Source organism: Eublepharis macularius, chromosome 4, assembly GCF_028583425.1.
Source record: "Eublepharis macularius isolate TG4126 chromosome 4, MPM_Emac_v1.0, whole genome shotgun sequence".
NCBI lineage: Eukaryota > Metazoa > Chordata > Lepidosauria > Squamata > Eublepharidae > Eublepharis > Eublepharis macularius.
Window position 1 is genome coordinate 173,576,298 of NC_072793.1, and position 25,231 is coordinate 173,601,528.

A 25,231-nucleotide genomic window follows, 5' to 3' on the forward strand; every position below is an offset into this window, starting at 1 on the left:
ATTATGCACCAGCTGCAGCTCCAAGTGGCGCTTGATGGGAGACCAAGGTAAATGCATTTCAGTAGTCTAGTCTTGATGTTACTGTGACACGGATCCAGGTGGCCAAATTAGATGTGTCAAGTTAGGGGGCCATTTTCTGGGATAAAATGGAGGGAAAGAAAGCCCTTTTGCAGCTGCATTAACTTTCTTCTCCAATAATGATGTTGGAGCTAGTATAACCCCTTGGGTCAGCTGAACCCCATCAAAAGATCTCTGCCTTGGGATGTCCCATTCCCCTTCATCTTTGGCACAGCAACTCCCGTTGTCATCTTAAAATCGGTGTCCAATTTTGAAACCCCGGCGTTATTTCCTGGTAAGATATGTCTACCCAGACAGCTATCCACTTACATTGGAATAGTATTGGGGGAAGTCTGCAGATAACCCAGGCCAGGAATTCCTAATGCCCTTTTCAAGGCTAGCCCCAAGTAGAGTGCATTATAGTCGTCTAGATGTAACTTAAAGTATGGGTCACTGTGGCTAGATCTGACTGGACCAAGAACAATCGCAGCTGTGCAAAAGCGCCGCAAAACACTGAAGCCGCCTATTTGACTAAGGTGTCTGTTGTGTTGAGCAGGACTCCCAAGCTGCAAACCTGACTTTTCAAGGGGAGGGTAACCTCACCCAAGACATGAAAGATCTCAAGTCCCCGTCCCACCTTTCTACTTAACCCAGATTACCCTCTGTGGTCAGGATTAAGTTTCAGTTTGTTCACCCTCACCCAGTCTGTTACTGACTCCAAGCGCTGGTTTAGAAGATCAAAAGCTCCCTTGGGCCTACCTCTGGCGATTGTTGTCGTGAGGATAAATGGAGGACAGGAGATAGTGTACGCAGCTTTGGGTTCCCATGGGAGAGAAAGGCAAGGTGTGACATTTGTTATAAAAAAAAATTAGCAGGAGTTCACCAAAAATGATGATTTCAGTTACTGTTGCTTCTTGCAGGATTTCTGCAACTCAGAACTGCTTATTCGGTATGCAAATTATCATTAACTTTGAGAACAGCAGGGAGCTACAAGGTTGGCAAGTGGAGCAAGCAAGGACCAGCCCCTGGTCTATATAAATAAAAGACTCCTTTGTCCTTTTATACCAGGCAGAACATCCACAAATAAAGCTATGAGCCTCAGCTTAGTCACCAGGTTCAGGATAATGATGGGAGTTGCAGTGCCCCCTGGTCGCATAGCTTCCCTCTGCTATTTGCAACGGAAGCAAGGGTCTACCTACAAGAAGCCAAGAAGTGCCAGCAGCACAGGTGGGGGGGGGGGAATCACCTCTGTGAAAAAAACAAAGAGGAGTTAGCAATTTCCCTGAGCTACCAGAGCCTGTGTGGTGCACTAGTTAGAACATCTGACTAGGATCTAAGAAACCCGGGTTTGAATCCCCACTTTGCCACAGAAGGTTGCTTGGTGACTTCGGCCGCATTACAGCCTCTCAGCCAGACCTACCTCACCGGGTTGCTGTGAAGATAAAATAGAAGGGAGGAGAACAACATATAAGCCGCTTTGTGTCCCCCTTGGGGAGAAAAGCAGCACAGACTGGAAGGGTGTTACAAAACAAAGGTGAACTGATGGCCAGCAAGCTCCACGTTCTCAGCAGGCAAACAGCAAGTGAGCTGAACTGAGCTGTTCAGGTATTCGGGCATCCCTACCCTGCAGGGATGTTGTTCTGACACAGCAGTGCATGATATCACCCTATGAACATACCCTTTGCATGCTCAGCAACCACGCTGCTTGCATTGCAGCACATCTGAATCTCTGGTTCCACTCCATGTATGATTAACCAAGGTCCTAAATAGGGGGTGCTTCAGTCAAACGTAGGGTTGGAAACAGTTGGGAAGAAACTCGGAAGCCCTCAGGTCAATGCGGGGGGTGGGTGGGGGCAGCTTAAATACCATTCTCAGGAGAGTTCCCGGCCACACTCTGACCAGACAGAGACCTGCTGAGCTTCCTTGCAGTTGCTACGTCAGCCTTTCAGCTGTACCCTTAAAACAATTTGCCAAGAAAAAGTTGTGGCAGGGAAGAACCAGATTCACAGACCAGGAAGCCTGACTCCCTCCCATGCACAACTGGGGGGCTTGGGACAGACTCCCCTCCCCCCCGAACAAAAAAATTATCCTCTTAAGAGGGAGCAGGCATAGCCCATGCATGCGAAATCTTCTCTGTAGCTCAAGCCAGTGAGCCCAGCCAGAAGATTCTCCACATCCTCAAAGCATTCTTATGGAATAGAATACGATATGTAAGTACCTCAGGATGACTCCTTAGAAGCAACAATGAAGGAATAATCTAGGGTTGCCAACTTCAGTTTGGGAAATTACTGGAGATTTGGGGGTGGGATCTGGGGAAGGCAGGATTTGGGGATGGGAGGGACCGCAGTGATAATGCCCATAGAGTCTACTCTCCAGAACAGCTGTTTTCTCCAAGGGAAATTATCTCTGTAACCTAGGGTTGCCAGCCTCCAGGTGGTGGCTGGAGATCTCCCGGAATTACAACTGATCTCCAGGCGATGGAGATCAGTTCCCCTGGAGAAAATGGCTGCTGTGGAGAGTGGACACTATGGCGTTATACCATTCTGAGGCCCCTCCCCTCCCCAAACCCCGCCCTCTCCAGGCCCCACCCCTCAAATCTCCAGGAATTTCCCGACCTGGACCTGGCAGCCCTACTGTAACCTGGAGATGTTGTAATTCCAGGAGAGGGCCAGGCCCTACCTGGAGGTCGGCAACCCTAGAAAAAGCAGGAAAGGAAAATGAATAAGGAAAAGTGGCCAGCACCTCCCTCCCCTTTCCTAGAGGGAGGTACTCCAGAGGAGGTAAACTGATGTGACCCTTGCACAGTAAACATCTGAATCTGGCGGGGCAAAGCAAGGAAAGGGCCCTTTTTGGTTTCTGGAGAGAGTCAGTGCAAGGGTTAAATGTTAGGAGTCTCCATTCCTAGAGAGGCATCAAGGAGAGCCACGTGACTTACTCCAAACACTTCCGGCTTCGATTCCTTCCGTGGGAGAAGTTGCCTTTTAAGTTTTCGACTTATCTTCATGGTTGGTGCACAGCTGCTGTTGTTTAAAATAAATAGATGAATAATAAAATAATAGTCGCCTTGCAAAATGCCTCTCTGCTTTTGACAAGGGAATTCATCAGTCACAAAATAAGCAGAGCTGGCTTTGTAGGAAGGCACAGAGCCACTTTACAGAAAATTTGACACGGGAGGAAGGTGATACACTGATATAGGCGGAGGCTGGCTGGAGAGGAGGGGAGGATGAGGGGACACCTGGACCCAGCAGATCTGGAAACAAGAAAGGGCCTGGGTGCCTCCAAGGCTGGGAGTAGAAGGGAGCTTTGGGAAGAATCCATGCAGGAGAGCCTTGAAGATGACGTCCTCCCAGCAGTTGCAGAGCACCAGCAATTCAGGCAGTTCTGCTACCAGGAGGCTGAAGGGCCCAGAGAAGTTTGCAGTCAACTCCACCGCCTTTGTCACCAGTGGCTGAAGCCAGAAAGGCACAGCAAGAAGGAGATCCTCGACTTGGTGGTCCTGGAGCAGTTCCTGGCCATCCTGCCCCCGGAGATGCAGAGCTGGGTCAGGGAATGTGGGCCAGAGACCAGTTTCCAAGCTGTGGCCCTGGCAGAAGGCTTCCTCCTGAGCCAGGCAGAGGGCGAGAATCGGGACCAGCAGGTGAGAGGGTTTCACCAGGTAGTATCTGGGGCACAGAATATGTCCAAGTTATCCTGAAATCCCCCATAGGTTGCCCAGACCACACTAGAAATCTTCCAAGGAAGGGATTAAACCTCCTGTCTCTTTGCTTGTTCCATTTCTAATCTTTCTCCCCTTGCTGGTATCTCCGCTCTTGTTTCAGATGCCCGTACCGTTAGCCGAAGTGGCTACTTGCTTCCCAGAGGCAGACAGGGCTCCAGCAGACCCAAAGCCAAGGCTGCTGTTCTGGGTGATCCCGCCGGACCCTGACCAAAGAGCTGTATTTTGGGGTAAAACCTTAAAGTGGAATGGTTTCTCTGGATGTCCTTCAGCAGCCTGAAATTCACAGGCTGTTCTTATGGTCTCCTGATTCTGTGGTTGCTACTATATGCACATTTTCCTCTCTACATTCTGTGTCCCCCTCTGCTGCAGTCAACTTTTGTTAATAATAACACAGTAAACCACTCTGAGTGGGCGTTAAGTTGTCCTGAAGGGTGGTATGTAGATCGAATGTTGTCGTCGTCATCATCATCATTATTAAAGTTATGATATCAGGCACCTTCCAGGTTTTCTCCTGCATCATAACGTCTTTTCCCTATATTTGCTTTGTCCTAGCTTCTTGGAAAAGTCATACTCTAAGAGGATTTGGTCACAATGTCAACAGGAAGTGTGGGATTTTGGGGGACCTCCTTCCACACGTGGGAATCATTTCACCTCCATATACCCTCTTGCCTTCCGTTGTGCTTTGCTAGCTTTTGGGGGGTTGGTAGCAGGCATAGCATTCAAAAATGAAATTTGTTTCAACTGTCCAAGACTTTCAGCATGCAAAGTAGCACTTTGTGGCACTCCTATGAGCCCATATGGGGAGAACTCTTTTTGTTCCACAGGAGCAGCTGAACTCCCAAATAAAGGACAGGCTGCCTACCAATTCTGTTTTTGTCCCCTTCAGATGGTGGAGCAATGCTGGGGATACATTCCTTGCCATCTTTTGGGGTTGCAGGGAAAGCAACTTCTGTCCAGCCGGATCAGGTAAGTGTGGAGCTGCAGATCATGCTCCTAGATGCCTTCTTGGGCCTAATCTCTCTCTCTCTCTCTCTCTCTCCCCCCCCCCTTTGGGGTTTTCTGTGCTGCTCACAATGAAAACATCAGATGAAAGTTTGGATCCTGTTAATGAATACTGGGTCTTTGTCACATGATTTCAAAGTATATTCAGGAGGGATATGAAGTTCAGCTTCTGAACAGTCTTCAAGGATAGCACCAAGTAGAGTGCATTGCAGTAGTCCAGTGTAGATGTAATTGAGGCATGGATCACTGTGGCTATATCTGACTGGACCAGGAATGCAACTGATGCAACCAACCAAAGCTAGGCAAATGCGTTCTGAACCTTCGCAGCCGCCTGGCTTTCTAAGGGGATTGCTGTACTCCCAAGCAGCAAACTTGACTTTTCAGGGAGAGAGTAGCCCCATCCAAGACAGGAGCCATTTCAAGTTCCTGGTCAACCTTTCTACTAAGCCAGAGAACGTCTGTCGTGTCAGGATTGAGCTTCAGCTTGTTCACTCTTATCCAGCCCATGCTTGACTTCAAGCACCAGTTCAAAACATCAACATCTCCCTTGGAATTAAGGTGGAAGGTAGAGCTAGGTCTGGGAAAATTCAAACTCTCTTTCCTCTGTGAAACCTGCTTGAGTAACTTTAGGCCTATCTCCCTTCTAGCCTACCTCAGAGGGCTGTTGGGAGAATTTTTAAAATGGAGGAAAGGAGAATTATCAACAGTGCCCTGAGCTCCTAGGAAGAAGGGTAGGATTTTAAAAATGTGAGAATAAACAGTTTTCTTCGTCTTGCAGCATCCAGTGGCCTTTGAGGAGGTGTCTGTGTATTTCACCCAGGAGGAGTGGGCTATGCTGGATACGGACCAAAGAGCCTTGTACATTGAAGTCATGCTGGAGATTTGTGGCAATGTGGCTGCTCTAGGTAAGCCTCCCTCTTCCTTGCTATCTGTAAACTGAAAGGATCCTGTTCCCCCAGCCTGCACTGGCTTGATGAGGTCTGAACATGTTTATTGCTGTGTAGGAGCCACAGAATATCAAGTGTAGGGGAGTTTCCACTGAAATGGAATTTGTATTTGCAAGTAGCAAAATTCTGTGGGGAGCCCATGGAATCCAAAGCAAAAACCTAGAAGAATGGGAAGGGCTCCCCCTAATGGACAGTAAAAGGATGGGTCGGCCCGGACAAATGGATACCTTTTTTCCGCGAGATGTTGCGTTTGGCATTGCGTTTGTGGTTCTTCTTCCTTGTGCTTGAAGTATTAGAATACAGGAAGAACCCAGCTGGATTAGAGCAGTGGCCCATCTCATTCAACCTCCTATTTCCCTCAAAGGCCAAAAGATTTCCTGAAATTTCACAAGCTGAAGAATATATACATTTCCTCTTGATGCTTCTTCCTGCTGAAAGAGATACCTCTGAACATGGGGTTTTGAAATAGTGATTACAGCTAATAACAACAACAACATTCGATTTATATACCTCCCTTCAGGACTACTTAATGCCCACTCAGAGTGGTTTACAAAGTATGTTATTAATATCCCCACAACAAAACATCCTGTGAGGTGGGTGGGGCTGAGAGAGCTAGAAGCTGTGACTGACCCAGCTGGCTTCGAGTGGAGGAGTGGGGAATCAAACTTGGTTCTCCGGATTAGAGTCCCATGCTCTTAAACGCTACACCAAACTGGCTCTTAATGCATACAATAAGGTTGTATGCAAATACCCTTCAAGAATTATTAATAGAATCAGGGCTCATTTCGAGGGGGAACGCACAGGAACACAGTTCCAGCAGTTCCGTGGCCCCACTCACCTGACTCTCGGCCATTTTGGGCCCGTTTCAGCCTGGATTGGGGCCAAAACAGCCCGGATCAGGCCTCTGACTGCTGGTGGATCACTCTCCCACTCAGCAGTGGCCTGATCCTAACTATTTTGGGCCCCTTTTTGGCCATTTTCAGCCACTTTTTGCCATTTTGGGCCCAATTTTGGCCATAAATGGCCAAGATTGGGTCCAAAACAGCCAGGAGAGGTGATGTCAGGGGGTGTGGCATACACAAATCAGTTATGCCAATGACATGTCCGGTGATGGCAAGGGGTGTGGAATATGCTAATGAGTTATGCTAATGAGTTCCTCCAGCTCTTTTTCTACAAAATGACCCCTGAATAGAATCTATTACAAGCCTCCTCTGATTTGGATGATCCAGGTAACCTGATCTTGTCAGATCTCAGGAGCTAAGCAGGGTCAGTCCTGATCAGAATTTGGGTGGGACACCAACAAGCAAGGCCAGAGTTTCTGTGCTAGAGGCAGACAATGGCAAGCCACCTACGGATGTCTCTCGCCTTGAAAACCCAATGGGGTCACTTAAGTCAAGTGCGACTTGATGGTTCACACACAATATATGACCAAATTTGCCTCTTCTTTAAGTCTTTTCTATCTCATAAGTACCAAGAGTAGTTAATTGCATTCCGTCCTTCATTTCAACCTATGCTTTTGCCATCTGATCTTACCAGATTCCTTTCTTCTGGCAGGTGGTGGGTGGGAGACTAAAACAGAGGAAGAACCACTCCAGGTCTCATTGCAAGGGACTGGATTTACAAAAGGGAAACGGAGAAGAAAAACAGAACCAGAACAGAAGAGGGGGAATAAACCCTCTGCTTCTCAGGGTGCTAAGTCCCAGGACATCCCCCCAACTCAAGGAAAGAACACGTGCCCTGTGTGTGGGAAAACATTCATTTATAAATCCATCTTTGATACACACTGGAGAATCCACACAGGGGAGAAACCGTTTAAGTGCTTGGAATGTGGAAAGAGCTTCACTCAAAGCACCACCCTTACATTACATAAGAGAACACACACGGGGGAGAAACCATACGTCTGCTTGAAATGCGGAAAGAGGTTCAGCCGTAGCTCAACCCTTACATCACATAAAAGAATCCATACAGGAGAAAAACCATACAAATGTTTAGACTGTGGAAAGAGCTTCCGATGGTATACATGCCTTACTTTGCATCAAAGAATCCATTCACATATGTGCTCTGAAGGTGGAAAGAGTTTCAACTGGAGATGCAACTTTACATCCCAACCAAAAATCCACCTGGGAGAAAAACCATATAAATGTTCAGACTGTGGAAAGACTTTTAGAAAAAGAACGGATTTGAATTCCCATCAAAGAATTCACACAGGTGAGAAACCCTACAAATGCTCAGAGTGTGAGAAGACTTTCAGATGGAATACTCAACTGAGTTTACATCAAAGAACACACACAGGGGAGGAACCATATAAATGCTCCCTGTGTGGAAAGAACTTCAGTCGGAGTACGCATCTCAATTCACACCAAAGACTCCACACAGGGGAGAAACCATATAAATGTCCTGAGTGCGGAAAGAAATTTAGCTGGAATCGCAACCTTCTGTCCCATCAAAAAATTCACCTGGTAGAAAAACCATATAAATGCTCAGATTGCGAGAAGAGTTTTGGAAACAGAACAGATCTTAATTCCCACCAGAGGATACACACAGGGGAGAAACCTTATAAATGCTCAGTGTGTGGAGAAACTTTCAGTTGGAGTACTCAGCTGTCTTCACATCGAAGAATGCACACAGGGGAGGAGCAGTACAAATGCTCAGAATGTGGGAAAAGTTTCAGTCGGAGCACAAGTCTTGCTTCCCATCAAAGAATCCACACAGGAGAGAAACCATATGAATGCTTGCAGTGTGGGAAGAGCTTCAGTCGGAGCACCTATCTTACTTCGCACCAAAGGATTCACACCGGAGAGAAACCGTATCAGTGCTCAGTGTGTGGAAGGAGCTTTAGTCAGAGCGCTCACCTTGCTTCCCATCAACGAATCCACACAGGAGAAAAGCCATTTCAGTGCTCTGAGTGCGGCCGGAGCTTCAGTCAAAGAAGAAATCTTGCATCCCATCAGAAGATCCACACAGGGGACAAGCCGTATCAATGCCTGGAGTGTGGAAAGAGCTTCATTCAGAGGAGAACTCTTATTTCCCATCAAAGAATTCACATAGGAGAGACTCCTGTGAATCCTAAAAGTGCTCCCAGACAGCACATACATCATAAATCTCATCTCATTTTCCAGGATTCACACTCAGCCACGACTGTATAAATAACTTGCCGTATTCTTTCCAATGGAACCTCAGTGTCCAACAGAGAATGCATGAGAGCAAGAGTATAAATGACTGTCAATGAACTGCACGGCGCCTTCATAAGTATAGGAGGCAAACTTCAACTGGAGTAACTTTGGAGCAGCTGTGGATTTGCCTGGTCCCTTCAGGTATATTAACTTTTCTGTCTAGCAGTCAGGCAAGACATCTGCCTGATGGGATACTGCCAGGTCGACAGCGGCCGTTGTAAAGGCTGAAAATATTGGGTTGGATCCTGTGACTTTCTCCTGGGGAGTGAGCAAGACTCTTTAATGGAAAAGGCTCTTCGGTTTCCAACCTGCAATAAATCTCGGAAGTGGTATTCTACCTCTAAAGTGTTCCATCATTCTGTACCATTTTATAACCACACAGTTGCGATTAGGGAAGCCGATAGACCCACAAATAGATACTTGGGTCAAATGGGACAGCATTCATTGCTTTTATTTGCTGACAAGTGGTTAGTCAATGCTGTGGGTGTGACGTGTCTTCTTTGCTTACTGCCAAAGCTTCATGTACCACTGTTGTTGCTAAGAGTTGTTTTAAGGGGGCATGAGATATAGTGGATAGGGTAGGATTGGGGAGGCCTGAATTCAAATCCTTCCTCAGCCACGCAGACAACTGGGTGGTCTTGGACTCCTTTTCCCACTCCCCTTAACCTACCTCGCAGGGTTGTTGCAAGGCTGGAGTGGAAGAGGAAAGAATGATGCCCATTGTTCTGAGCTCCTTAGAGGAATCTCTCTATTCTGTTTTATGCTTATTTTTTTCAAATTTCTGCTATCTCTACCCTCTTGTGAAGGGAAGGCAGCATGGTAAAGCCCAGTCTCGTCAGATCTCGGAAGCTAAGCAGGGTCAGTACATGGATGGGCGATCGCCAAGGAAGATTCTGCAGAGGAAGGCAATGGCAAAAACACCTCTGCCTCTCACTTGCCTTGAAAGCCCCAGCAGGGGTCACCAAAAGTCTACCGTGACTTGACAGCACACCTTCCCTATTGTATTGTTTATTAAATGCCCCAGCTGTTGATCATATTGCCCTCCACTACATAATCCCCCTTGAGTCTCACCGAGAAAGGCAGATTTTAAATAAAACTCGTAATTGATAAAGACGCAGAAATCTCGATTTCCAGCTTGCAAATTCACTTGCTCGGACTCCAAGATCTTTAAAGAAAAACGTCAAAAGGAATTTATTTGTCCATGGGAGGGCAGGACTTATATGTGCTTTTTCGTTGACCAATGTATTTATTTTTACTGTGCTTGTTTTGTCTTACTTCATTTACGTCCTACCCGTCTCTCCAATGGGGGCCCAAAGTGGCTCACATTGACCTGCTGTCCTCCATTTTATCCTCAGAACAACCTTGCGAGGTAGGTTAGACGGAGAACATGTGACTGGCCCTAGGTCGTCTAGTGAGCTTCCATGTCAGAGATCTCGTGAATAACAAAGATTGTTAATCCAATCCTACTTCATATTGGGGGGCTGAATAGGGAGCAGGAAGTGAAAATAAGTCCCCATCATCCACATAGCCTTGGCATCCCAGAAAAGTAACTGCTTGCTTTTTGGAGAGAAGGTCCTAGTGGTGAGTTGCTCCCTAAAGGACAACACCAACAGCCTTCATCTCTTTAGATCGGCACTTCTGAAGGCATTATTAAGATGTGGGTTGATTAATATAAGGGTTTTTTAAAAGCTATATAGTAGTGGAGCTGGGCTATGTTTGGCACGGAATTTTTACAGTAACGTCTTGGTGATCTGGTTTGTGTGTGTGATTAAAATTAGGTTTTCATGTGTCTGGGCATTTGTGGTTGCAGAAGGTGGGGGTGTAGACATGCTGCAACTGATGTTTTGGAGGGGAGAGATGAGACGAATGCAGGCCAGTTAAGGGGAAGGGAGGGACTGAGCACTTTTATTTCTTGGGGATGCTACTGGATCCATGTGTATGGCTGGAAACATTGGCTCTGGAATGCATAGCTTCAGGTGGGATTTGGTTCACACTCATAGACACAGGGAGCTTTGACTCTCGAAAACTTCCACCCTGGAAATCTTGTTGCTCTTTAAGGTGCTGCTGGACTTCAATCTTGCTCTTCTGTAATGCATAATAGTACCTTTTCCTGGCACCAGCTATGAGCTATCCTTAAGAAATGAGATCTGGCCACAGTAAGCCTCGTTCTGATTGCACTTAGGCTAGGCTGCTGTCGTGAAATCTATGTGGGTCTGCCCTTGAAGGCTGTTCAGAAGCTTCAGCTGCCACAAGTTTTAGAAAGAGCTTCACTAGTTGGTCGCTTGTTTCTAGGCACATTTCAAAGGGATGGTTCTTAGTTTTAAAGGCTTAAATGGCCTAGGTCAGGGGCAGGATGGCTGTACCATCTTGCCCACCAGTTCTTCATCTCCAGCTCTGCTCCGCATGCCTCTGCCTACAGAAATGGGGGAAGGAATGGCAAGCAGAGGACAGGGCTTTTTGGGTGGCGGCACCTTTGTTGCCTTGCTCATCTCTAATTCATTGTAATTTAGGTGTGTTACAAAAACATTTTAAATGTTTGGGCCTTTGGGTGATTGATCCTGGTCTGTTTATTCAGCTGGATACTTACCTGTGTTGTTGTTTTTATCTATAGTTCTGCTTCTATTGATTATGCCTTTTTCTGAAACATTGTAGTGCTTCTAATTTCTGTCATGCTAGTTTTTATGCTTCTGTTAGTGTATTTTTTAAATTGCTATTTATGATTATTTTAAATGTTTTTTTTACTGTTTTCTCATTGTAAGTTGTGGTTAGTTTATTTATTTCATTGTTTTTTCTTGGCTTAAGTAGATTCCTAGAAAAGACAGCTGAAAAATAATTTGCAACTTGGTGTTTGCCCCATATGCCAGCAGAAGTCTGTCTTGGAGCTTCATAATGGTATACTTGTTGGGTTTCTGGAAAGCTGGTACTGAGGAGGAGATCTTTGGATCTTCCGGTCCCCGTTTTTATTCCACGAGCCTGTCTTTTCTGCTTGTTCATGTATTGTTTACGATTTAATGCTGCTGATTAATTATAAAGCTAAATCCTAACAATTTTTTTTCCAACTTCTGAAACAGCTGTTAGGAATTCCTGAAATGTTTCCTGAAGATTTGCCTAGGAGATGAAGACCTGTAATCAGTTAATAAAGACCTGGATGCAAAAAAGCCTCACATATCATATGACCACACACACACACCTTGCTCATAAAATAAATGTTCCGGCCACAGTGATTATGGTAATGGGGCTGCTTTGGGAAATGGCTTGGATACTTTGGCTTGTCCAAAATGCAGCTGCCAGAGTTGGGGCAGGATATAAGGTTTGTACCACCCCAGCACTGAAACATCGGCACTAGCTGCCCGTTTGTTTCAGGCCAAAATTCAGAGTGCTGGTTCTTACCTTGAAAGCACTCAACGCCTTGGGGCCAGGGTACTTGAAGAACAGCCTCTGCCCACCAGTTATGATCTGTCTCATAAGCCCTGCTCTCTGTGCCCCCCCTTCAGAGGCATGGTAGGTGGCAACCAGAAACAGGGCCTTTTCAGTGGTGGCACCTTGCTTGTTGAACACTCTTCCCTTTGAAGCTCACCCGGCACCTAAATTGCTTTCTTTTACATGTCGGGCCAAAACATTTCTGTTCTCAGGCTTTTAACAAGGGGCTGATCTTTTAACACTATTTTAATCTGCTAACTGTTATTTTAAGGTGTCAGTGGCCTGTTTTTATAGTCTGTGTGTTCATGCTGGGATGGAATTTTAATGCTGAGTTTTTAAAATTAGTATCTTTTAATGTTTTGTTTTTGTTATTTTCATTTTGCAAGCTGCCTCTGGCAGGATCCAGGAGAGGCAGCATGAAATATTTCTAAATAAATAAATTTTAGAGGACAACCCAGTGTTAAAATCACAGCATAATCTTCTCATTGAGATTTCACTAAGTGGGGGGTAAGACCTCAGTATTCAGGAGATTTCTTTATTTGTGTGTGTTTGTGTGTGTAGTCCACCTTTCTTGCTGAGGCTCAAAACAGATTACGCAGTATAGGTTAATACAATCAATGGCTGATGCCATTCAATAAATAATACAAAGGGGTATGGAATGCAGGAATTCAAATCCAAGCGTAAATCTGAATGCAATATTGCATCACTGCACATTTTACACGAACAAACAGATTTCAGATTGGGGCTGGTATTACCCAATCATGTCCCTCTGCTCAGGAAGCTGTGATTTTAGCCAGTTAAGACTGCCCACATCCTTTTGAATAGGATTTTGGGGGCTCATTGGAAAAGATGCTGTAGCTGTCACTTTTCCCAGCTTGTTCTACTTCCTGTATTTTTATATTCCCTGTTGAATTTTTGCTGTGCCTGAGACCTGCGGTTATTCTCTCACACTCCAAGGTTGCTGTGGGGTTTGTAGGGTATCAGATGAAGTCTGGGGAGAGCTCTGTTCAAATCCTCACTCTCTTATGAAAGTCACTGAGTGGCCTTAGGCTAGTCACACATTCACAGGTTTTTTGTGAGGATTAAATGGAAGTGAGGGAACAATATGCACTGCCCTAAACTCCTTAGAGAACAGGCAAGGCAAACATTTAATGAAAAAGATGGAGAAGGGGAAATTTAAGTATGCCACCTTGGTCTGCTTGCAAGAAGGGTGAGATTAAAATAACGGAAAAACATTCCGAATGTTCAAAAACACTGTGGTGGTTAAAAAAAACCTAATGCCCTTCAGGAGAGAATTTCTGTGGTCGCTTGGAGGTATTTTGCCTACAGCTGTGTGTTTCCAGAATGGGTGTGTTTTCCTTTGGGAGAAAATAACTCTGCATATGCTCTGATGTATTTACCCATCAACTTTTGTCTTCCTGAAAGAAGGGAAACGAGCAGTTCCCCATTGGAGAAATGCACTTTGCACATGCTCAGGTCCCTTTCCCAGCAAGAAGTGGAGTTCAATTTCTCCACTAGAGAAGAGCACCATGTACAATTGTACATGTTCATAGACAACATGGATTTTTAAAAAAAGAAGTTGTCTCCCTTTCACACACATAAAAGCACACTGCATGTTCAAGGCTGTTGTACCCATAAGGCCCTTTTCCAGGTGCGGGGGGAGTTCCCTTTCGGAGAAAGTTTTGGGCAGGTAGCTGAGTTGGTCTGCAGTAGAATAGCAGAATTTGAGTCCAGTAGAACCTTAGAGAGCAACAAGATTTTCAGGATATAAACTTTCAAGAGCTCTCTGTATGATGATAATTATATGACATTAATAAAAGCAATTTAAAAAGATCTGGAAAGATGGAAAGATTTGCACATATCATTGTTGGGAAGAACTGCAGCGATAAAAATGAATGTTCTCCCAAGAGTTCTATTTTTGTTCCAAAGCATACCAGTAGGGGTACCCCAAGCATTTTTCAAAGAACTTAATCAGGCTGTACAGTCTTTTATTTGGCAGAATAAAAGACCACGAATCAAGCTGAAAGCGTTACAGGATACAAAGGAAAAAGCAGGTTTTGCCTTACTGGATTGGTTGTTATATTATGAGGCCTGTGTGTTGACCTGGTTGAGAGAATGGTTTACCTTGGAAAATGAAATACTTTTAAACCTGGAAGGACATGATTTACTGATGGGCTGGCATGCATTTCTCTGGTATAAAAATGGGAATACCATAAATACTTTAAAAACTACTGGATAAGGAAGGCATTAGTGATGGTCTGGGAAAGAATAAGATCCGCTGGTGGTTGTGGGTTTTCCGGGCTGTATTGCCGTGGTCTTGGCATTGTAGTTCCTGACGTTTCGCCAGCAGCTGTGGCTGGCATCTTCAGAGGTGTAGCACCAAAAGGCAGAGATCTCTCAGTGTCACTAAGACACTGAGAGATCTCTGTCTTTTGACACTGAGAGATCTGTGTTTTGGTGCCACACCTCTGAAGATGCCAGCCACAGCTGCTGGCGAAACATCAGGAACTACAATGCCAAGACCATGGCAATACAGCCCGGAAAACCCACAATAACCATCGTTCTCCGGCCGTGAAAGCCTTCGACAATATATCAATAAGATCCACCTTTTACGAGAAAATCCATTTGTGGGTCTCCCCAATCGAAGCATTTACACAACCCAACTTGAAAAAAGAGGGGAAAGCCCCTACCTACAAGGTACTGTTGAAACCAGGTGGTCTATTAAAAAAACCAAAAGAAATGACAGATTCAGACATTGAGTTGGGATGGTGGGGCCAGGCACAATTAGAATCTAGATATAAAAAAGATTATGGGCTTCTATGAAAAAGATGAGAATATTGACATGATAATGTGTGGTGCCAATGTTAAAATGATAAAGAAAATATATAGTATGCTCCTAAATGCAAAACTACAGGGGGAAGAAGTTAAAAGATACTATGATAAAATGGGCAGAGAACGTGGGACACAATTGATCTAGAACAATGGTCGCAAGTGTGGAAGGGTAACTTAAGGATGACGAAATCAGCTTCTTTGAAAGAAAATATTTACAAAATGTTTTATAGGTGGCATTTAACTCCTATTAGGATAGCTAAAATGTCTTTAAATACGTCAAATAAATGTTGGAAATGTGAGAGTACCCCAGGTTCATATTACCATATATGGTGGACATGTAAAAAAGCAGTAGAGTTCTGGAAGATGGTTCACAAAATTATTCAACAGATACTTAAGATTTCATTGCCTTTGAAACCAGAACGCTTTTTATTAAACCACATACTAGTTCTAGTCGATAAAAACCAAAAACATCTGATTTTGAATATAATTACAACAGCCAGAATATTATACAAGAAACTCTGGAAAACGACAGCCATCCCAATGCAAGAAAACCTGGTTGAAAGAACTCTTGAGACAGCTGAAATGGATAAATTGTCGAGTTTATTGAAAGACATGGACAATACAATATATAATGACATTTGGGAGCCACTTTACAGCTGGATACAAAAGAAGTCTGAAGAAACCTAGCTTTTAGTTAAGATGAAGACTTGTATGGACATTATCTAAAATGAATGGAAAAATTTGTAAACAAATAGCTGATCTGCAGAACACATTGATGTAACAAGAAATATACTAGATTGAACGGTGCAATGTATTAGAGTTATATAATATGAATTTCTTTTCCCCATCCCCTCTATTCTGTATTCCTTACTTCTTAGTAAAAAAATAAAAAACTTATTTAAAAAAAAGAGTGACTTTCGAAAGCTTATACCCTGGAAATCTTGTTACTCTTTAATCTCTTATTAGACTCAAATCCTGTTGTCCTTTAGGAGATAATCACCCTACATATCCTCAGATGCATTTTGATTGCCAGTCCTCTTTCTCAGAACGGGGAAAAAAGGGTTCACTGATGGAGGGAGAGTCTGAGGGGGCCCCTTGGACGATCATTAAACTTCCTCTGTGTGTGTGTGGGGGGGGGGGTGAGCACTTTGCATATGCTCAGGGGAACGAGGCTTCTGGTCCTTGACGCGTCCCCCTCCCCTTGTTGCAAGAGGTTTCGGAGTGGACAGCAGAGGGCCCCGCTGCGCACAGAAGGAGCGAGCCGCACTCGGTTTCCTATGGAGAAGGAAAGGGCCGCGCTTCTCACCCGGCTGCACGGTTTGCATCCGGGAGAGAAAGGAAGGAAGGAAGGCGCCTGCAGCGAAGAAAGGGGGGAGGCTGAGCAGGATCGGGCCGGGGGTGCTGGGTCCACCACCACCTCCCCCCCAGCCACAGCCAGCCGCTGAACCCCCCCCCCCCGGGTTGTTTCCTACCTGAGACTCTCCCTTCCTTCTTCGCTCCCTGCCCATCTGGAATCAAAGACTCTCTTTGTCCAGGTGGGTGGGATGGATGCGGCACATCTGGACCAGGTAAGGGGTTGGGGGGGCGGATGTGTGCGTGCAGGCTGGATGGTGCAGGATTGGCACCTAGAGAAGTCCTCTTCCACAGCAGCAGAGGCACTGGGTTTTCTTGCGACCAACCAAAGCATCCAAGATTAATGCTCAAAAGCTGGCACGCATTTGAGGGGGGGGCACCCTCTAATAAAAAAAGGGGACTTCCTTGCTTGTGTTGGGGGGTGTCTGGAGGTGCATGCCCCAAAGATTCGTCATCCCAACTAGGACCCATCTCTGCAGAACTTGAGGGGAATGCTTTCTCTCTCTGCCTCAGCTCCCAGAGAGTGTGCATAAAAATGAGAATAAACATCCATTTGGGTTAGTAGGTTGCTGGGAGGATGCGGAATGAGATTGTCGCGAGGGGCCCTTGCACGCTGTCATTCATTTTATTATCCCGTAAACTGGCTTGGGCCTGTGGGGGTGGGTGGGTGATGAAATTCGTCTCCCCACCAGGCCAGGTCAGAGACTCCTCCAAGTATGAATATGGCTTGCAAAAAAAAAACAGCCTGAGGGCAGAGCCTGTGCCAGGCAAGATGGGATATTGAGAGGCACTGAAAAGGGAAGGGGGGAAGATAGTTGGACAAGAAACCAACCTGCTCAGCCTCCCTGCAGTGTACAGAACCCTGGACGGGGAGATTTGGCGGGGCGGGGGGTCCAAATATTCCCCACCCTTGTAATCCTTTGCAAATTCCCCACATGTAGTTGTTGACAATGGGAGGGGCATTTGGCTATTACTTTTCTTCCTGAAAGAGACTCTGTCCTTTTAACAACCATGGCAGGCTGATGTCCAACAGGGGCAGATGCCCTCAATGCTGCCATGCTGAAAGGAGCTGCCGCTGTTAACATTCTTCCTGCCCAAAGGCAGTTTATGAAAGGTCCAGAGCTCCTGTTGGAGAAAGAAACTGGAAGCCCAGTAATAGCGAACACTTGGGTAGTAAACAGGAGTCCACCTTGGACATTCTGCCTTCCACAGTGACCAGCCAAACTTCCCAGAAAGGGCCCAGGAAAGGGGGGTGCTTCCCCTGGAATGCACACACACCCTCTCAGAAATCTTCACAACAGCCCTTTATGGAAGGCCAGTATTCTTTCCTCCTGTAGAGGGTATACTGAAGCACATAGTGACATCCTTGAGGCCACCTACAGAGTGGCAGAGACAAGATTCGCACCAGGGTCTTTCCCAGTTTGTAGCTCAACCTTTTCGTTTCTGTGCTAAGTCAGCAACATAACAATAATGCAAGAGGTGACTACTTCTATGAATAAGTCTAGTGGGTGTTTTAAAAACGTCTTCAGAGTTTTGCCCTTGACGGTAAATTCAGCATTTGCAGCATTATAGAATCCCTTTCCAGCACTGAGGATTCTTTGGGTTTCAGACATCGTTTGCAGGCAGTGGTTGATTTTGCCTTCTTTTGGGTTGCTTTTGCTGAGTTGCCACGTTGTTGGTTCTATTGTACAGGTTCTGCTGGGCTTAAATTTGTTAAAGTCCGTTTTAATCTTGTTGTTTGTGGCTATGAGCCCTTTGTTTCTGGCCGGAGGGGTTAAACCCAGAAATATTTCAAATAAATGAGTGTTTGAGAAAAAAAATAATTAAAACGGTAAACTAATCCAGAATGGCCCGTTCTTTCCCTCCTGTGGCAAGGACGCTCCAGAATGCCGAAGCTGTGTGAAAACAGAAGTGGATGAGAAGCTGCCAGTCTTGGAAGACATCTCCTTTCAGGTTGGTCACACCTGGAACAAGTCTGCACCACTGCATGCTTTGGGGGGTGGCGCTGAGGTTGGTTTGGGGCCCAATCCCACGGAGCATGTGCAAAAAGCAGCCCAGGCTTCCCTAAGCATAGCCACCCAGGCAGTCTCTGAGCAGAACCACAAGTGACGAAAAGCACAGGTTAGACACTAGTCAGCTTCCCTCAAGTTTTGATGGGAAATGTAGGCATCCTGGTCTTGCAGCTTGGTTCTCCGACTGCTGTCCAATGGACTTTTCAACTGTCACTTGTCCAACATTCTGCAGAGCTGCCTACATTTCCCATCAAAACTTGAGGGAAGCTGACAAGTGTCCAATCTGTGCCTTTTGTCACTTGTGGTTCTGCTCTCTGAAGGCTCCAAAATCCCCTGGGAAGGATTCTGTCTTGGGCATCTGGGTGTCTTAGGAAGGAGTCTGCAAGTCTGGATTTAACCACTTTGGGGGACTTCTAATTGATACTTGAGCGAGAGCCCAGGAATCGGAGTGTCGCGTTTGGTACAAATCAAGTTATGTGTAGCGCAGTAATGGGATAATTACATTATGGAAATTAAAAATGAAAATAAGAAAGTTGGCTCTTGACCATCACAAAGGACTATGAAAAGATCTCTGCTGGATCCGGCCGACGGTTTCCCTTGTCCAGCATCCTGTTTCCCATGTTGGCAGCCAGGTGCCACCCAAAGGCCCACCAAGAAAGCTGCCAAAATCTCTCCTATTGCTGCCCCCCCCGGGGGGCAACTGGCACCTCAAAGTCAAGTGCCTTTATCTAAATACCATTAAATGTATTCAATCCCCATTTAAAGCTGCCTAAGGCTGCTGCTACATCCTGTGGCAGGGAGTTCCACAAATGAAGTACTTCCTTTTTGGCCTGCTTCCTACAGTCCATCACCTCCATTGGGTGATGAGAGGGTAAAAATACGCTCTATCCTTTCACAACACTACACTTAATTCTAGTTTAGTTTCTTGTTGCAGAGACCTGTTAGTCTAAAACATTCTGTTGAAATGGTTGTTGTGGGTTTTCCGGGCTGTATTGCCGTGGTCTTGGCATTGTAGTTCCTGACGTTTCGCCAGCAGCTGTGGCTGGCATCTTCAGAGGTGTAGCACCAAAAGACAGAGATCTCTCAGTGTCACAGGGTGGAAAAGAGGTAGGTCATTTGTATCTACTCAGCAGGGGTGGGGTTGAGCTGAGTCATCCTGTAAGAGTTTCCCAGGGTGTGGAATGCTAATGGAGGGAGGCTTCACTGTATCCTGAGGAGGTTCTTTTGCATATGGATTGGTGCTTGATGTGCTAATCTTCTCTGCAGGGCTATTGTCGGGTGTGGAGTGTTTTGTTAGCCTGGTGTTTTTCAGAACTGGCAACCATGCTCTGTTCATTCTTAAGGTTTCTTCTTTCCTGTTGAAGTTTTGCTTATGCTTGTGAATTTCAATGGCTTCCCTGTGCAGTCTGACAAAGTAGTTGGAAGTGTTGTCCAGTATTTTGGTGTCCTGGAATAAGATACTGTGCCCTGTTTGAGTTAGGCTATGTTCAGCCACTGCTGATTTTTCAGGTTGTCCATTAGCATTCCACACCCTGGGAAACTCTTACAGGATGACTCAGCTCAATCCCACCCCTGCTGAGTAGATACAAATGACCTACCTCTTTTCCACCCTGTGACACTGAGAGATCTCTGTCTTTTGGTGCTACACCTCTGAAGATGCCAGCCACAGCTGCTGGCGAAACGTCAGGAACTACAATGCCAAGACCACGGCAATACAGCCCGGAAAACCCACAACAACCATCGTTCTCCGGCCGTGAAAGCCTTCGACATTCTGTTGAAATGTTTAGCCTCTCTTTTGATTTGTTTTCCTTGTCCCCTGTAAACTTTAAACTGCAAATGTGGCAACCTGTGATCTTTTTTAAGAAACAAAAAAAAACCCAGAGTGGTATTAATGCCAGTCCATTTATGTATTATTTAAGATCATAGGGAGCTACCAAGTTATTTAGAAAAATACTTGAGGACAAAATAGCAAAGAGTCCAGTAGCACCTTTAAGACTAACCTACTTTATTGTAGCATAAGCTTTTGCGAACCCACACGGCTTAACTCCTCTGGATCTACTCGAGGACAAGTAGCGTCCTTGACCAAAGGAAAATTGGTATTATCTGGAAGCTGAACTCAGCACCTACCAGGCGTTTCTATGCTTGGTGGTGTGTTTGTGTGTGTGTGTGGGGGGGCTTTCACATAAAGCAAAGCCCTGAAAATGCCCCCAGCAAGAAATTAAAGCGTTTCTCTACAAATAAGTTCCTGCAAGTACTAGAACAGCCTCCAAAGTTTCTTCCTAGATTTTCAGAATCCCACGAATGACATTTTCTTCTTCCTTCCAGGCTGTTGGGGGCCTCGGAAATGGGTAAGATCTGGGACGGTCTTTGCCATTTTTGTTCTGTGTTGCACTTTGAGGGGAGGGGGAGGAGAGGACCTGTTGCTAGAAGTTTGGGTTTCCCAATTCTGCAATTTCTCTCCTGAGGGAGGAGCCTAGAGCTGGGGAGGGGGAAGCCCCATCCTGTCGGGTCCACAGCAAGACAAGGACTCAGTTCTGTCCTCTTCCACCCATTGGGCAGAGGGAGAACTGGATGGTACCAAAGTTCTCCCCTTTGGCTCCTGGACTTGAACATCTGAACCTGCCCCCAGAGTCCAGCCGCTGGCTCCACTAGCCTAGAATTGTCTCCTCTGACCGGCATGAGGGGGAGGCCTTTCCCAGCTCCTGCACCTGAGATGCCGGAAACTGAATCAGAGGCCTTCCACGTGCAAAGTAGGTGCTCTGTCACTGAGCCCCCCCATGCCACGCCTTGCCCATGTGTGGGCAGGATTTGGGAAATGCAGAGCCACAGAAGAGATCACATTTCGTATGTCTGTTTTTTATTCTTCTTTGATTCTCTGGTTTTAATGCCAAGTGCCGAGCCTCAACTGTGTACTAGTAAAAAAGAAAAGTAAAAAGAAAAGCTGGCACCGTCTCCAGGAGCTCATGATCAGAGATGGGCACAAATCGAATTACGACCCCAAAACACACACACAAACCAGGCCAGTTCGTGGTTCACGAACCAATGGTTCGTGGACGCTCATTTCCACGAACTTCCACGAACTCGTCTACTGGTTCATTTGGGTCGTAAAGGGGCAGTTTAAATGGCCATTTCCCCAGAGATCCCCCCCTTGCTGCCTGCCAGCTGATAGTTTAAAGGGACCTGCCGCTTGCAAGGCAGGAAAGGGCCCTTTAAACTGTCAAATGCCCCTTTCCCTGCCGCTGCTAAGTGACTGGAAAGGGGCATTTAAACCCCACAAACTGGTTCGTAAACTTGCCCCAGTTCATGGTTCCTGGTTTGTGAAAACCCATGAACCTCATGGTTCGGTTTTTTTGTGGTTTGTGCCCATCTTTACTCATGATAGGCAGAAGGAGAGATGAGACTAGGGAATTTGTGGCATACAGGTGGTAACACAACCCCTGTGGATCAGTGTGTGTTTATAGAGGGAGGGAGGGAGGGAATTGGGTCCTTAGAACAGATCCTTGCAGAAATTCTTTGAGAAGCAGAGCTACATTGAAACAGCAAAGGTGGACAGAGAGAGACTGGCAGAGAGAAGAAGTCAGGATGTGTCTCAGAATCCTGGGGAGGCAGGGATTTAGATGGTGGATGATGTTGTTTAATGCTTCTTAATGTCTCCTCTCTAGTACGGAAGGCATCATGGACCCAAAGCCTGAACAAGATTGCACAGAACTAGAACGGGGATCCAGCCATCTTGCAGAGAAAAGAGCCACGTTTCAGGATGCACTGCTGGGTTCCAACGGTGAGACTCACTTTCTTCCCTTCTGCCCCACCCCCCATTCTAGCTGAGGCTTCTGTTCCCTGCAGCTGCCATGGAATTTATAGTTTGCCCTTCAGCTGTCAAAAATTTGGATTTACAGTTTTAAAAATATTTTACGTAAAACATTCTTTCATATCATAACCAATTCATCCTACAACAAATGTGGGCCTAGTTCTCGTGTAGGTCTTTGACCTGTGCCTGTACCACTTTAGACTCTAATTGAGGATCATATGATTGAATGCTTGTCCAGCAGAAAAATGCACTGGATGTAGAAAATTAGCATGTCAAGGAGAAAGATTCTAACCTAGAGTTTTCCCTGAGTGGCTAGTTTTCTAAGTACAAGGTAGATTATTCATTTTTTCTTTTTTTCCTGGTGAAGGAAAACTGAGATGTGCAGTCTGAAGTGGTTTAGTCCAGAGAGATTTACCACTTTTAAAACATTTCCTTAGAAAATGTAAATGATCTGGATATGTCCCCCTTCTGCCTGCTTCAATTGAATCCAGAAATGTACAAACCAGTATAGAATCATTCTCAATCCACTGGAACCAAGTTATGTTTTCTTTTCTCTAATAACCAGATGTCTCATCTTGATCTGAGCTTTCACTGCCTGCACCTCCATAGGTGTCACGCCTGTGTTCATTCTCTTGTTGTTTTGGCAGGTCAAGAGCAGATGTCTGAAAAGGAAGGAAAGGAAGAAGACAGAAAAACTCCTAACACAGAAAGTTCTGAACAAGCAGAATTATCTGAGGAATTGTTAAGAAAAACAGAAGGCAAAGTTCTCCAAGTTTGTGAGCAGGAGGAGATTCTAGAAAATGAGAAGAATACTGAGACAGAGGAGAGAATTCTTCTGAGAAGGAGTCGAAGTAAGTTGATTCTTCATGTGCTGAATAATAAAAACAACAGTAAGAGACACTTGATGTGCAGAGAGTGTGGGAAAAGCTTCAGCAACACCTCCAACCTCATTGCTCATGAGAGGATCCACACAGGAGAGAAGCCGTACAAGTGCTCTGACTGTGGAAAGACCTTTGGGAAGAAATCTACACTCATTACCCACAAGAGAATCCACACAGAGGAGAAACCATACGAATGTTTGGTCTGTGGGAGGAGCTTCAGCCAGACCTCCAGCCTCATTGCACATGAGAGAATCCACACAGAAGAGAAGCCGTATGAGTGTTCAGAATGTGGGAAGAGCTTCAGTTTAAAATCAAGCCTGGTTGCCCACAAGAGAATCCACACAGGAGAGAAACCATACAAATGCTCTGACTGTGGGAGAAGCTTTAGCCAGAAATCTGCCCTCATTGCGCATGTGAGAACCCACAGAGGTGAGAAACCCTATACGTGCTCAGTATGTGGGAAAAGCTTCAGCCAAAGCTCAAACCTTATTGCCCATGAAAGAATTCACACAGGAGAGAAGCCGTACTTGTGCTCTGATTGTGGGAGAAGCTTCAACTGCAGCTCCAGCCTTATCAGACACCAGAGGATTCACACCGAGGACAAACCCTATGAGTGTTTGGACTGTCGGAAAAGCTTCAGCTGTAGTTCTAGCCTCATTAGACATCAGAGGACCCACACGGGAGAGAAGCCCTATGAATGCTCAGACTGCGGCAAAACTTTCAGTGTTAGTTCCCAGCTTAGCGTACATCAGAGGACCCACACAGGAGAGAAGCCATACAAATGCTTGGACTGTGGGAAAAGCTTCAGTGTGAGATCGAGCCTCAGTGCCCACCAAAGAATCCACACGGGTGAGAAACCTTATAAATGTACAGACTGTCCGAAGAGCGTCTACTTGAGATCTAGCCTCAATGCACACAAAAGAATCCATGGAGGGAAAAAGCCGTATGACTGTGCAGATTGCGGGAAGAGCTTCACTTGCAGTTCAAATCTCATTAGACACCAGAGGATCCATACGGGTGAGAAGCCGTACAACTGCACAGACTGTGGGAAAAGCTTCACGTTAAGTTCAAACCTTATTGCCCATCAGAGAACTCATACAGGAGAGAAGCCATACCAGTGCTCGGACTGTGGCAAATTCTTCAGTGTGAGTTCTCAGCTCAATGTGCACCAGAGAATCCACACAGGAGAAAAGCCCTATGGATGTTTGAACTGTGGCAAAAGCTTCACTTGTAGTTCGGGCCTTATTAGACATCAGAGAACTCACACAGGGGAGAAACCTTATCAATGCTCGGACTGTGGGAAAAGATTCAACCTGAGTTCAAATCTCATTACACACCAGAAAACGCATAGAGGAGAAAAACCATACAAATGTGTGTACTGTGGGGAAAGTTTCTATACGAGACCAAATTTTGTTGAGCATCATAAAGCCAGCCACATGGATGCTCTAAACATGAAAACAGGGGACAGCAACATTAAGCAGAACTCCCAGTCTATTAACTACCAAATAAATTATGTAGGATGGGATTGATCATTGGATCGAGGAATGCATGATCCTGCAGAAACTTCTTGCACACTACCCCCTTTGAATGTTCAAACATTTATATCTTGTCTTTTGATACAGTGTCCCCAAGGTGGCTTACAGTAAATAAAATATAGAATAAATTTTTAAAATCCCCATGTTGGGAGAGAAGCCGGCCTTCCTCACTCTCACCATCCTTCCAATCTGAAGAGTAGATGAAAACGCATAAAGCCGGACGGAAGACTATCGATTAAAATTAAGAGGGGACAAAAGATCCACCAAATATTAACAAGAAGTTGTGTTAAATTGATGTGCCTTTACTGCCTTTCCAAACACCGCCAGGGAAGAGGCCAAATTAATTTGCTGGGTTAAGTCTTTCTATAACTTGGGTGCTGCCACCAAAAAGGCCCTGTCACATTTCCCTTCCTGACAAAAAGGTGATACAAAGTAGGGGTCCAATTGAATGATTTCAGTGTCTGGCAAGGATGCTGAGAGAACGTGGTTCTTC

At 45.6% G+C, this 25,231-nt stretch overlaps 1 protein-coding gene across 2 annotated transcripts; it reads left to right on the forward strand.

Annotated features, from left to right (window-relative positions):
- Positions 1 to 3,105: 3,105 nt before the first annotated feature.
- Positions 3,106 to 24,869, forward strand: LOC129327068 (zinc finger protein 883-like). Of its 2 annotated transcripts, XM_054975491.1 has the most exons (6): positions 3,106 to 3,694; positions 3,876 to 4,002; positions 4,662 to 4,741; positions 5,556 to 5,682; positions 7,279 to 8,713; positions 23,235 to 24,869. In XM_054975491.1, exons 1-6 carry the CDS (start codon positions 3,281 to 3,283, stop codon positions 24,730 to 24,732), a joined length of 3,681 nt encoding a protein of 1,226 aa, XP_054831466.1. In that variant the 5' UTR covers positions 3,106 to 3,280; the 3' UTR covers positions 24,733 to 24,869. The 2 variants fall into 2 exon arrangements, with proteins under 2 accessions (XP_054831466.1, XP_054831465.1); XM_054975490.1 differs by lacking the exons at positions 3,106 to 3,694; positions 3,876 to 4,002; positions 4,662 to 4,741; positions 5,556 to 5,682; positions 7,279 to 8,713 and adding exons at positions 16,499 to 16,717; positions 18,378 to 18,455; positions 20,840 to 20,862; positions 22,177 to 22,292 and having other exon boundaries at positions 22,970 to 24,869.
- Positions 24,870 to 25,231: the final 362 nt, after the last annotated feature.

Coding starts and splice junctions, on each gene's coding strand:
- LOC129327068 (XM_054975491.1), top strand. CDS start 3,281: ATGAGGGGACACCTGGACCCAGCAGATCTGGAAACAAGAAAGGGCCTG. Junction 4,742..5,555: donor CTTCTGTCCAGCCGGATCAG/GTAAGTGTGGAG, acceptor TTCGTCTTGCAG/CATCCAGTGGCCTTTGAGGA. Junction 8,714..23,234: donor AAGCCGTATCAATGCCTGGA/GTGTGGAAAGAG, acceptor CTTGATGTGCAG/AGAGTGTGGGAAAAGCTTCA.